Below are 13,459 nucleotides of genomic sequence, written 5' to 3' on the forward strand. Positions count from 1 at the left end.
AACATCTTAGATAATTGTATTTTGGTAGGACTAAAGAAATATTTGAAATACAAGTAAATTATATGTTTGTATGAATACTTTACCGGAAAAACTCGAAACAACCCAAAAAAACCCGAGGTTGAAAAACCCGAATTTTATTGGTTTGGTTTGGTTTATAAATTTAAAAATCCGACACAAATGATTTGGTTTGATATTTGAAAAACCCGAACCAACCCGGCCATGTATACCCCTAGAAAAAACAATAGCTGAATGAACAAATCTTTTCCATCTTTCCAATTCATTAGGGTAAAGAGTTAAATTTGTTTAAGATATATTATTTTACTCTCTCAAAGAATTTTAACACGTGAAACTCATCATATTCCACACTGGAGCATGACAAGAATAAAAAATACAAGACAATTTGTTAACAACAAGAGTACGTATGAAATGACCAAAAGTATATATATATATCACCAAGGACAAAATTGAGCAATTTCATCGATCATAACAATCAAATTTGAACCTTTTCCCGATCTACAATCATATACATATCTTTCTAGCAGCTTTACGCATGCATATAGATATCTACACGTCTTAATAAATCAAATCAAGAAGACGAAGAAAGCTTAGATTGGGTAAACGAAGCATGTTTTGTGAATAAAAGAGGTCGATTTTTCCCTTCTTCTTCATCATCATCATCGTCGTGGAATGTACTAATGGTGATGCACGAGCATCGTTCGAGGGACGCAAAGAAGGCCGATGCCAAACTTGTCCCAATTCTATTAGCCATTTTGTCCAATTTATCGCATGAAACAAAGCTGCAATTCTGCTGCGACATGGCAAATTAGTACTTTTAGTAGTACTATAGGTTAAATTTTAATTAAAAACAAAGTATTATTTTTTTTTTAGATGGAAAGAAAGAAAGATCCAAACGATCGTCCACCAAATAATATGGTGGGATGGATTGAATCTTTCTTTCTAAACAAAAAGTCTTGAATTCGCCCCTTTGGAAATGGGAAAAAACTATGGATAAAGAATGTGTCCCGTTTAATAGGTCTTACATGGTGTGCATTAGTTAAGTACGAAGTAATAGCTAAATAGTTTATTACAATTACCACATGTTTATGGACAATGATTGTATCATAAATTTATTGTTTCAATATTTACATTTGGCGATACTTATATGATCACCAAATAGAAAAATGAAATTACTTCAGATACATATAATTGGTATTTAGACAATTTTCACCTGACCCGATTATTTATGTCTAAAATGCACGTATAGTTGAAGTTCAATAAAAAATAGCTTAAGTCCGATCATAAATGAATAAACTTTAATTATGTACTAGTGAATTTAACCGATCAATACAAAATATATTTGAGAGCAACATGGGTTATAGTATAGTGGCAACACTGCTCTATTCTTAATCAGAAATTTCAAGTTCGAATATTGGTATACATTTTTACGTATACAATTTTTCCTTTTAAGCAGGTGCATGCTGAATGAAGCAAGTCAAACTTTAATACAAAGAACTTATAACTCACTTCAAAAGAAAGAAAATAAAAAGAAGAAAAATAAAAGAAAGAAAACTAAACACGGATGTTCTCTTTTATTGGCATAGGAAGAGAAATAGGAGATAAATATGAAAACAGGCTTGCACAATTCGAAGAAATATTAATAATCAGAACGTTGACATTTATATATATGGGTAAAATTGAACTATATACACATTTTTTTCAACTGCATAATCCATCTAATGAACTGTATAAATATTTTAATGTGTATTATATATCTTGTAGAACGAGTGAATTCTACAACCAATCGTCAGGAATATCAACAGGAATGTCCTCAAATGTTCTATACATCTCTTTCTGAAATTCATCGCTTCTAATATCATCACCCCCATGGCCTTCTTGTACTTCCAACGTTGTCGGTCTCTTCTCCATTGTAGTACTTTTTTGAACATCATATTCAGAAGTTGTAGCCTCAACTACATCTTGTTCATCACAAACCCTAACTTGATCTTCCCTTGTGAAGTAGTCGTTATTATGATTAGGTTCAATACATAGGATCAATAATTCCCGCAACATCTCCATCTTGTGCGTCCATAACATGATCCACGCTCTTCTCTTTATCCATCTTCTTCTTGATTCGACACACTACAAAATCTTCTTTAAGAATATGATTATTTTCCTTAAAGAAACTATCTGCAACATGATCATATTCTATCCTCAATCATGTTTCAAACTTGAAATTTCTCTTAAACCCTACCACAGGCCCTGTACGATTCCTCCTTATAAATGTTCCCCGGTTTGCCCTTTCCATGTCCCCTTAGCACAAATTCGAGAAAACCTTTTATGTTCAATCTTTTGCTTCTTCAAAGGAGTAATAAGTAACGAAACTTTTCTTCAGAATTAGATCCAAATATCTCCCATGGTGGTTTATCTCCATATATATATATCCGCAAACTGGATATGACATTGTTGATTCAAAGATAATTCACCTTTGAAAAACTTCTTAAGATAGTTGATTAGCTCTTTATCAGTAGGATGAAAACGTATTCCCATTGGCTTCGACATTGATTCTTGATCCAGAATTAACCTAAACTAATTATGTAAATTATGAAGTCTAATTTATAGTCTTATTACCCTAATGGAAAAAAACTTTAATTACTTAACAAACTCAAGTTACTTTATTTCCTAAATTACTACTATAATTGTAATTGAACAAAATAAAGTTACTTAATTACTACTGCTCAAGTTACTTTATTTCCTTAATTACGTATTTAATGAATACATAAACAAATTGTATTTTGATTATTTAGAATTGAAAATGAATACAAAATTAAATCTAAATACAAACTATCTGGTGTACAAAGTGATATTGAAAATACAAAATGAGCAAAATAAAATACAAAATCTATTTTATTGATGCAATTAGGATGAATACCTATATAACATAATAAATTGTATACCATTCCGTTGTAAATAAACGATCCTATCATAGATCCATTGGGGTCTTGAAATTATATAAATATGATAAGAATTTGGTTATTTAGAATTGAGAATGAATACGAAATCAAATATAAATATAAAACTTGATGGTATACCATTAGGACAAATACAAAATCAAATTTAAATACAAACTATTTGGTATACAACGTGATATTGTACATACAAACTAAGCAAAATAAAAAGTTTGTTTTACATATGCAATTAGGATGAATACATAAATAAATTGTATTTTGGTTATTTAGAATTGAGAATGAATGGACAATTAAGAATTTCGATCCGACAATCGATTCATCAAGTTTCATGGATTCAAGAAGAGTCTTTTCAAAACCATTCATAGAGCGGCCGCGATTGAGATCTGGAACCCGACAGAAAAATCGCTTGAGCCCGATAAGCAGAGAAGTTGTGGAGCAAGTCCGACTCATAGGAGAGGGTAAATCGGATACTATACCCCAATTTGCACGAAGAATTGCTAGATGTTGAAATCGTACAAGTCGAAGAAATTTCTTAAACAAGTATGAGAGATAACAATGGTGGAAACAGAAAGTTGAGAGATTTGAGGTAAAAACCTAGAGATAGAATATTAAAATGTGGGGTCTTTTTTTTTCTTTTTTCTTTTTACTTTTTACTTTTAACAGATAGCAGAGTCAAACCAGGTAACTGATTTGAGAAATAAAAAGATAGTAAATTAATTATATTTGCTGAAATAATGACATTTTTAATAATTATTTTTAAATGTATATGTTTTAGCTAATTATGTTAGGAATTTTGACTACTTTATTAATTTTCCCTATATGGGGCCGGGTCATTGTATTAGATTCAGTGAAGGGTTTCCTAAAATATTGAGACATTTGATCTCAAATCCAGAAAGAAGAAGAAGAAAAAAGATGGCGGTAATGGAGAGATTGAAAATGTTCGTAGTACAAGAGCCAGTAGTGGCTGCTTCTTGTCTAATCTCTGGTTTTGGTATTTTCCCTCTCAAATCTGTTACTTAATTTTGCTCTTCCATTTAGAAGAAGAAACTTAATTATCTGCTTAATTTAGCTAATTGAATCGTCAACTTTAGTTAAATTGATCTGTGGCTGAATTACTTTATAGATTCGAGCTTCACTGCTATGGAAAAACAAATTCTTCTAATAGTGGTTTTTGCAGTTGCTGTTCTCAACAGAAGCGTGACTTAGCTCACTCGGTTGAGTCATGTAAGATTACTTTAAAATTAAAATTCATCCATTAAGCTCAATTAATAAGAGTATAATACTACTTCCTCTGTTCATTTTTACTTGTTTAAATATTTATTCTCCAAATCATTTTTCAAGACCTAATACTTTACATCATTAATATGTATAGTTTGGTAAAATACCTATAGCAATTATTGTTTTGTTAATGGATGTGTCAAGTCAAATATTGACAAGTAAAAATGAACGGAGGGAATAATATCTTAATTTTAAAATTACATAATTATTGTTCCCTCTATTTCAATTTACGTGCCACGTATTGATTTGACATGGAGTTTAAGGAAGAGTAAGAGTTTTGGAACTTTTGGTCTTAAGCATGTCATACATTTGTGTAGCTAATAAGATTTTTAAAACTTGTGGTCTTTAACATACTCCTTGTGGGATTTCAGTGGGTATGTTATTGTCGTATAAAAGTATATCATTAAAGAAAAATGGGAAGTTTAAGTTAAATGGAATGTAGGTATTGCTAATTTGTTTTTTGTAGTTTTGCTCTGAAAGTTATAGTTTATGTTGAATATTTAACTGGGCGCATCAAATTTAGAGTTATAACAATTTGTATAGATGAATTGCGCTCGGCTTGTCTCTAGTCTAATTGTATTGTTAACAGAGAGCAATTGAAAGCTTAGGCTTCGCTTGGTTGAGCTCGACTGTACTCAGTATTGTAGAAAGTTCGGTTGGCCTTGACTCAACGCTCGGCCGTACATGCATTTGATCTTTTCTACTTGCTGCATATAGAGAGAAGTCAGAATATGAGTCTAGAGAGGCATGAACATTAAAATCCATGCCTTGATCTGTGTGTACATTTTCTGCATTTTAGCATCTAATTTATACTCATGTGTGTAATTGTAAAAATAAAAATAAAAATGATAAGACACTCAATTATAGATTGAGAGGTTCTCTGCATGTGTTATGACAGCAAAGGGAAGCAGTAGTTACTTATATTTCTTGTATTGCCAACTTTCAGGCCTTTAATTTCCTTCCTGCATTTGTTAGGCCAATGCTTTATTCCTTTGAATCATCAAAGCAAGTCCCTCCACCTGATGTGAGTAAACTATGCCTACTAGTTTAAGTGCCTGTTTTCCCCCAGTTTGCTTGTCATTTTCAGCTGGCTAGATTTTGTTTCTGGTTTATGTCCCTCTTCGTTATGCATAATGGTTGTAATCTTTTATGCAGTACGTCAATTTTTAACAGGCTATGCTATTCTATATACTATAACTAGTAGTTTTAATTCTGCTTTTCAATGTCCTTCATTTTACAGTTTTCTCTTTGTGCCACTCTAAATTTAAAAGGGAAAAGGGACAAATATACCCATGAACTATCGTAAATGGTATGCAGATACCCTTCGTCATACTTTTGAGACATTGGTGCCCCTGCCATCCAAAAACTAGAGCATATATACCCTGTAGTCTAACGGAAAACTAAATAGGGACACGTGACGCAATCTTATCCGTCGATTCGATATGTAATAAATGTCGGATCGGTGGATAAAGATTATGACACGCGTATGCCTGTTAGTATAAAGGGTATATATGCTCTAGTTTTTGTACGGCAGGAACACCAATGTCACAAAAGTATGACGAAGGATATTTGCATACCATTTATGATAGTTCGGGGGTATATTTGTCATTTTTCCCAATTTAAAATACGAGTTGTGAACTATTAGGATTGGTAGGTTTTGTTTGTCAATCAACCAATTCCCACAATATCTGCATCGCCTCAATTTGTCCTACTGGCTAGTGTAGCTAGCTGCATTAAACACTTGAAAGAGTATGAAGTGAAACATGCACAATCTATTTAACGTTAGTGTCTGTGCCTATAAAGATACCTTAGCTGCCCGAAGAAGACGAGGCGTCTACTCTGTACTTGAACATACTCTTCCCTTCCCATGTTTTGCAGGTGGTTACTGGTGTAACTGGGAAGAACAAGGGTAACTTCCCGGTCAGGTTTTCGCATTAAAAAGCCTATTGTACTCTTATTTACACTCCCTTTTTGTTCATTCTGATCCGGAAACGAAAATAAGATCTTCATTTGTGTGTAACTATTAATGATTTAGTATTGGAGCTGTTTGAATTCAGAAATTGCCATCATTTGATTAGCCAGTAAATGCAATGTAAGAGGCTTTTCATCATTTGAATTGCTTTGGATTAGATCTCTGAATTTGGTTCATGCAAATACACTCTCCTCTTATGCATTAACAACAACATACCTAGTGTAATCCCTCAAGTGGAATATGGGGAAGGTAAGATGTACACAAACCTTACCTCTACATTTGTGGGTGGAGACTAGAGAGGTTATTTCTGGTAGACCCTTGACTCAAAAGGAGTGTAATCAAAGCAAGAGTCTTTGAAAGGAAAATAATGACAACTAAATAGCAAGATGAACAAAGCAAATGAAGCAACATGTCGAAATTGAAGAAAAAGATACTATGTGAATACTAACTAATACTACCAAGGAGAAGATGGGAAGAGGAGACCACCCCATGTCTCTCCAACATAAACGTACTACCACACTCAGCTACCTACTATTTATACGACAACACTTAATTACCTATTGTCTTTTTACTCTAATACTCGAGCTCTTGACATCCATTATTTCAACTTTAACTTCGAAATATTGTTTGTAGATCTACAATTTGATCCATCATTTCAACTTCAACTCGAAATATTATTTGCAAATTGCTTCACACCATAAAGACTTTTGAAGAGTCATCTTCAAGAAAGGATAAAACTAACAACATCCTTAGATATTTTAAGATAACAGTAGTAACACGAGAGAAAGAATCCAAAATAGCCACAAAATCATTATAACCCTATAAAGAAAGAGTAGGGGCAGGCCCCCATACATCAAAGTGAACTAACTCAAATAGTACACTACAATGACTCTCATTATAGGAATATTAATTACTTTAGAATATGCTTAGCCCTCTTACATACATAAGATTGTAACTCAGACACACCTGATTCAAAAAACTAGAAACTAAAACTCACATCTTTGACACATGAAGATGCCCTAATCTACAATGTCATAACTCGACTTCATTATAAGAAGAGGCATTCAACGTCAATTTTACCAATCATTTCAACTTCAAACCAGGAATACATAACTTCTATTCCTTTTCCAAATAAAATTCATGTCCAAACATAATTACAAATTAATAACCTTTCTTAACAAAGATTTCTACTTTCCAGTAGTATTAGACCAACCACAGCCAACTATTCTCCATTAAGATTAAATTGACTGCTGGTGTTGAAAGCTATAAGATGAACAATTCTTTGACTTGTTGCTCTTCCATGGTATGGCCTTCTTGAAACCCTCATATATATTTGCCTGTAATTTTATCAATAGGAATGAAGTTAAACTAGAAACAAAAGACAAATAATTTCACACATGTCCTCGCGATTATGCTAATTTGGAATAAAGCTACTGAGTTCGATCAAATTCATAACCTAAACTCTAGTTAGGCCCTACTGTAATGCACATCTAACTGCTCCAACATTACCATTTATATCGGCATAAGTATCAATTAACTATGTCCACCAACATTTAGACAATTGCACATTAATTCCAATTATATTAATATCGACTATATAAATCTTTACTTACCTGAATGTGACACAAGTTCCCAAAATATCATAAATCAAACAGGCCCATGCCCTTTCCTTTATGGATAGAAAATTGATCACATCCTATAGGTGAGGGTAACACCTACATTTCCACCATATTTGTGCTTTTAATTGCCTAACATAGATATATTTATATGTGTTATGTTTAGCATTTCATATCCAGAAGTGTAAGTAGATTGGCTGTCTTCTTCATTACAACTGCCCCTATTACTATGTTCTTGTCCCATGTGCTTAAATTTATGAAACTAGTGAAATTTGTTGAAAGTTTGATCAGTTAGGTCATAGATACTTGATTGTTTCATTTATGTAGTAATCTTCAACAGGACATGGAATTTAAGAAAGAAAAGAAGATTCTTAAGATTTAGGAGTCGTTTGGTTTGAAGTATAAGGTATAATAATCTTAGGAATACAATGCGGGACTATTTATTCTGTGTTTGGTTGGAGGTATTAGACAGTCTTGAGATTATTTATCTCATCATTTTTACCTTAGTGATGGGATAAGTTATCTCATATACATGATGGAATAACTTATCCTAAGATAACTTATTCCGGAATAACGTAACTGTTCCCTACCAAACATCCTCATAGTCTAAAATAGACTTTAGACATTTGTGTGAGTGTCAATCATTTAGTTTAGGATAAAATGAAAATTTTAAAGTTGAGTTGTTTCTAGATACTTAAAGATCATAATATTCTTTTTTCGTAACAAACTAAAAATAAAATAAAACATGTCACATAAATTGAATAGAGTGACAGAACAAATTTATGGATCAAACTGACCCATCAAAACTTTTAGTTAAAAAATGTGTAACCTAGCACATGCTATTTGAAGACTATAAATTAAGAGTACGCAATTAATTAAAAGTTTGTAACAAGAAGTCAAGAACTTATTGTTACACACCTTTTTTTTGTATAACGATAGTGTCCCACTCTCATGATGCACACCTCGACTATTTCATCAAGTATCCGCTATCTTTCACTATTAGTATTGGATTATTTTATTTATCAAAACTTAGGTTGAGATGAGGAGAACTTATTCATCTTTGTTTTCTTCTTCTAATTTCTATTGCGATTCAAGCTTTGGGGTGTGTTTGGTACGAAGGAAAATGTTTTTCATGGAAAACGTTTTTTGGAAAATAAGTGAATTTTTAACTTATTTTCTCATGCTTGGTTGATGAGTAGAAAATATTTTTTGGAAAATATTTTTTATTGTTTAGTTGGTGAATGAAAAACATTTTCCAAAAAAAATCTTTTATTTTTGACTTAAGACTAAAAACTAATCTTTAGGAAAATAATTTCTGACCCGAAAATTAACTTCGATAATTGATCTAGAATCCAACCCTAACACCCTAATTAGAACACGATCCCGACGACCGTACCACTCAATGGTCTCTAAAGTTCACACTCATTTCATTAAAAAATAGATCAAACCCTTGGAGTGTTAATCATACCAACTTCGTCCATCAATCACTTAATCATAATGTGTTTAAGTTTTATATATTAAAAGTAAAAAATAATAATTGAGATGACTCGGCCATTCATACAATAATTGCAAATAATTCTATTTTATAATATCATTAATTGGAAACATTATAAATAGGGTAATTTGCTTGCTCATAAGTTAAACTACACTAATATAACAAAAATACTTGCTTTACGTTTTATCCCAATTTAGATGATGTACTATTTAATTTGTATGAAAAAGAATGATATATTTTTATTTTTACATATAAATTAATTTAAATTTTATATTTTATTAATGAGATGATGTATAAATCATACAAATACCTAAATCACATATTTCCAAAGTCAAATAACATCGATAAGAACAATTGTCCTAGCTTTAGAGAGGAACATGCCCACAAATAGATGTAGTAAATGAGCGGGTTGAATGGAAGCTTGACAGATCAAATAGGTTTAATATATTAATAGATGAGTTATTGACCTGTCCAAAAGTTATTGAAATTGGCTAAAAAAGTGAGTCAATAATATAACACGTTTTACTAAATTTTAATTACTCAAATAGTTCTTTTTATAATCTTTTAGTACTTTATTAATACATGATTATTTTTCTTTACTATAATTATATATTATATATCAAATAAAAAATATTTTTAAAAGATTTTTCATTGATCAATTTAAGTTTGATATCCACCCAAATTTAATAGGTTGGATAAACGGATCGATCAATAATCAGTCCCAACTATAATGGAGTGAATTATGATATTATGGACTAATTTTGTTTTCTCTACAAATGCAGAAAATAAACATACTAAAGTTAAAACAAATTTTTAAAAAATGTCTTTCTTAAACTGATAAGAGTAATTGAGAATTTTGATTCTTCCCTCCCTCAATTCTTACCAATCTCCTTATATCTTAGTAAATTTCATAGTCAATTGAAGTGCATCATATAAATTAATTTCCAAAAAAGGAACTAACAATTAGGATAATAATAATTTCAAATTTAAACGGTCTAGAAAGTGATAAAAGACTATTTTCTATCCAACAAAATATAAATTAGAAGGGCATTTAGTTATTTTCTCTTTAGCATTAATATAAAAGAAAAGCATAAGTTAAATTTACTCTTTTACTTTTATATATACCTACGTTTACCCTCATTATACCATTGATTAAAATATATTCCAACTATTAGACCATCAAACTAAATATACCATATTGTTAAAGCTAAGCTATAAGTGAAAAGGATCAAATTTACCCCTCTTCTTCCTCTTCAATTTAAAATCGCCGATCAAATAATGATTCAGAGCGTGTTTTGATTGACTTAAAAGTTGATCAAATTTATTTTTAAGTCAATTTTTAATTTTTGAGAGTGTTTGACAAATATTCAAATAACTTAAAATAAGTCAAAAAATGACTTAAAATAAGTTAGATAGTGTTTGACAGAGTTAAAAATAATTTAAAATAAGTTTTAATGACTTATAAGTTAAAAACCAAAATAAGTCATGCCCTTACTTTTTTATTTTTTTAACTTGAAAGTCAGTTAAATTTGATTTTGTTATTTTTGACTTTAAAGCTATTTTTTAAGTCAGTCTAAACGAACTCTGAATATGGCGTCCCAATTCAACTATCCGGAGTGAAGTTAATTTTTAAAAGTTTGTTAGAGATGGGGGTAAATTTAATTGGATAATACAACAATAGAGATATATTTAACCCGATAATATAACGAAGGATAAATACAAACAATATCCAAAAAAACTTACCCACATCATGTTGGACTTAGTAGCATAGAGATTAGAAGAGCTTCCATTTCTTCTAAAACTTCCCATTCTTGCACTGCAACTTTTACCTGTAGAATCCATTGAAGACAAAAACACAGAAGAACTATTACTACCAATCTTCCGTTTAACATTCCGCTGCCACCAATTTCCCTTTTTCACAAATTGCTCTGTTTCTGGTGTTTTACTGATATTTTTCAAGAACCGAAATGAAGAAGATGAAATCTTGTTATTATTATAATAAGGTCCATCAAGAACAGTGGTGGGTGATGGTGTGTTTATAGAGTAAAGCCTTGGTGGTGGCTCTAAGGATTTTGGTTTGTTGATTGGGAGATTAATGGTGTTTGGTTTTCCTGGTTCTTTTTCCCATTGAAAAGGAACAGAGGCGGCTATGGTGTGATGAACAGGGGAAGTAATATTTGACATTTCTTTTTGAGGAGAAAACAAAGGAAGTTTCGGTATAATCGGTTCTGGCTTCGGCTTCGGCTTTGGCTTTGGGTCGGATGCTTCCATGAGGCCTTTGTTTGTGGTGGAGAAAGAGAGTAGAAGAGACAATTGAAGGATTTGTGTTTGGTGGGTAGTAAGGAGAAGGTTTACATCTATTTTTGGGTGTTTTTATATAGTTTGTGAAAGCAATATGGGTTATGGTGTAGTGGCAAGACTGGTTCACTCTTAATCAGAGATTTCAAGTTTAAACTGTGGGCCCTGTAGTGTGATATTCAAATTTAGTAGGGACTTCAATATGAACTCTGGACACAGAGTGGAAAACCAATATATATATATATATATATCATTTATGAGGTTTTAAAATAAATGTTGTTTTAGCTCATTTCAGCGAGAAAAACATAGTAAATGTAACAAACTCTTTTTTGATCAATTCTTACTTGTACTTATTTATTTTAGCATATGAAGACTTAGAGAAAGACAATTGAAGGATTTGTATTTGGTGGTTAAGGAGAAGGTTTACATCTATTTTTGGGTGTGTCTTATAGTTTGTTGTGTTTTAAAATAAGTATTGTTTTAGCTTGTTTTATTGTTCATGAAATAAATAATAAATATAAGATATTCTCTTTTTGATTACTTTACTAGTTTAGTATAATAAAAATATTTTTTTATTCATACTTATTTATTTTAGCATATAAAGACTCAAGAGAAAGATAATTTTTCCCTTTTATGTTTTACCGTTAGTATTAATTACTCATTCCAAAATAATTTTTAAGTTTATTAAGATTATGCATCAATTAATATAGATATTATGGTAAAATATGAATAAAAAACAATTAAGAATACAAAATTTATTGAAGATAAGTAAAAGTGAACAAATGAATTAAGTAATAATTTAACTTTAAAATATTCATTTAACCCATGAAATGATTTTATAGCCACACAAAGTTCTATCATTCATTTTAGACCACAAGTTTTAAAAGTCTTCCTTTCTTTCATAAATTCCTTGTCGAGTCAAACTAACTCACATAAAATAAAACGGAGGGAGTATTATCTTTGTATTAAATTTTAAAACCATACTTATTTTAGGACAAAAGAAAGGATAAGGGATAGTAAGGAAAAAGACGAAAGACACAAACATTGGATGTGGTATATATAGTGGTGTGATTGTTCTATCTTTAACGAGATTTGGGTTTGAATCTTGGGTATGAAAAAAATTGAGCAACTTTCACATATAGCAAACATAAAAATTATATTTGTATGTTATAGCTATAGTTTGTATAATTGCGCTCCATAGCAAATTTTATGTTTGCTATGGAGCTTTTGATTTGTATAATTCGCTACAAACATCTAATTTTATACAAATTATTCAGTTTTGTATAAATTAATTATACATTGTAATTTGTATAATAATATCTGTATTTGTATAATTATAAATGTATAGAACGAAAATATATGTATATGTATTTGTATATATACTTTTCTCTCGCTTTATACAAATACAAACGCATTTTATACCGAAACATATAAAATGGCTAATTGTATATCGAAAATGGCTAATTGTATACTGAATCAGATGGAAAAAAAAAGAGAATATTTGCTGCGAATTACAATTAAAATAAACTATGGCTATAACATTTAATTTGAATTAATAGTTTGTTATTTCATACAATTTTTCCAAAAAAATTCTATTGTGAGCGTCATTTTTTAATGGACCCTATAGTGTGCGGTTCACATTTAGTTAGGAATCCAATACAAATTTCGAACACCGATCACATTTAGTTAGATATTCAATACATGTTTCGAACACCGAGCAGGAAAAAAAAATAAAGAAAAAGACAAATGACTTTGAGAATTATTACATGGGCAGGCATGTGTTTGACTTTGGAATTATGATATGATGATAGGGATAAGTTCTCTCCTGTTAAAT

At 30.7% G+C, this 13,459-nt stretch overlaps 1 protein-coding gene and 1 long non-coding RNA gene across 2 annotated transcripts; one reads left to right on the forward strand and one right to left on the reverse strand.

The window, feature by feature from the left end:
• Positions 1-3,797: 3,797 nt before the first annotated feature.
• LOC102600337 (uncharacterized) lies at positions 3,798-6,360 on the forward strand. Its single transcript, XR_367169.2, has 4 exons — positions 3,798-3,957; positions 4,090-4,190; positions 5,191-5,268; positions 6,123-6,360. It is a non-coding gene; the product is annotated as an uncharacterized lncRNA (long non-coding RNA).
• A 653-nt stretch (positions 6,361-7,013) lies between these two features.
• Positions 7,014-11,685, reverse strand: LOC102600669 (uncharacterized protein At4g00950-like). Its single transcript, XM_006345488.2, has 2 exons — positions 11,071-11,685; positions 7,014-7,553 (listed from the first exon to the last, which is right to left on the reverse strand). The coding sequence occupies exons 1-2, from the start codon at positions 11,596-11,598 to the stop codon at positions 7,455-7,457; spliced, it is 627 nt and encodes a 208-aa protein (XP_006345550.1). The 5' UTR covers positions 11,599-11,685; the 3' UTR covers positions 7,014-7,454.
• Positions 11,686-13,459: the final 1,774 nt, after the last annotated feature.

Source organism: Solanum tuberosum, unplaced genomic scaffold, assembly GCF_000226075.1.
Source record: "Solanum tuberosum cultivar DM 1-3 516 R44 unplaced genomic scaffold, SolTub_3.0 scf00069, whole genome shotgun sequence".
Classification (NCBI taxonomy): Eukaryota; Viridiplantae; Streptophyta; class Magnoliopsida; order Solanales; family Solanaceae; genus Solanum; species Solanum tuberosum.

What these genes read in the sequence shown, in the direction of transcription:
- LOC102600669 (XM_006345488.2), bottom strand. Translation starts at nt 11,598, where the DNA reads ATGGAAGCATCCGACCCAAAGCCAAAGCCGAAGCCGAAGCCAGAACCG. An exon ending in CTAAGTCCAACATGATGTGG is followed by an intron (nt 7,554 to 11,070) that starts GTAAGTTTTTTT and finishes ATAAAATTACAG; the next exon opens with GCAAATATATATGAGGGTTT.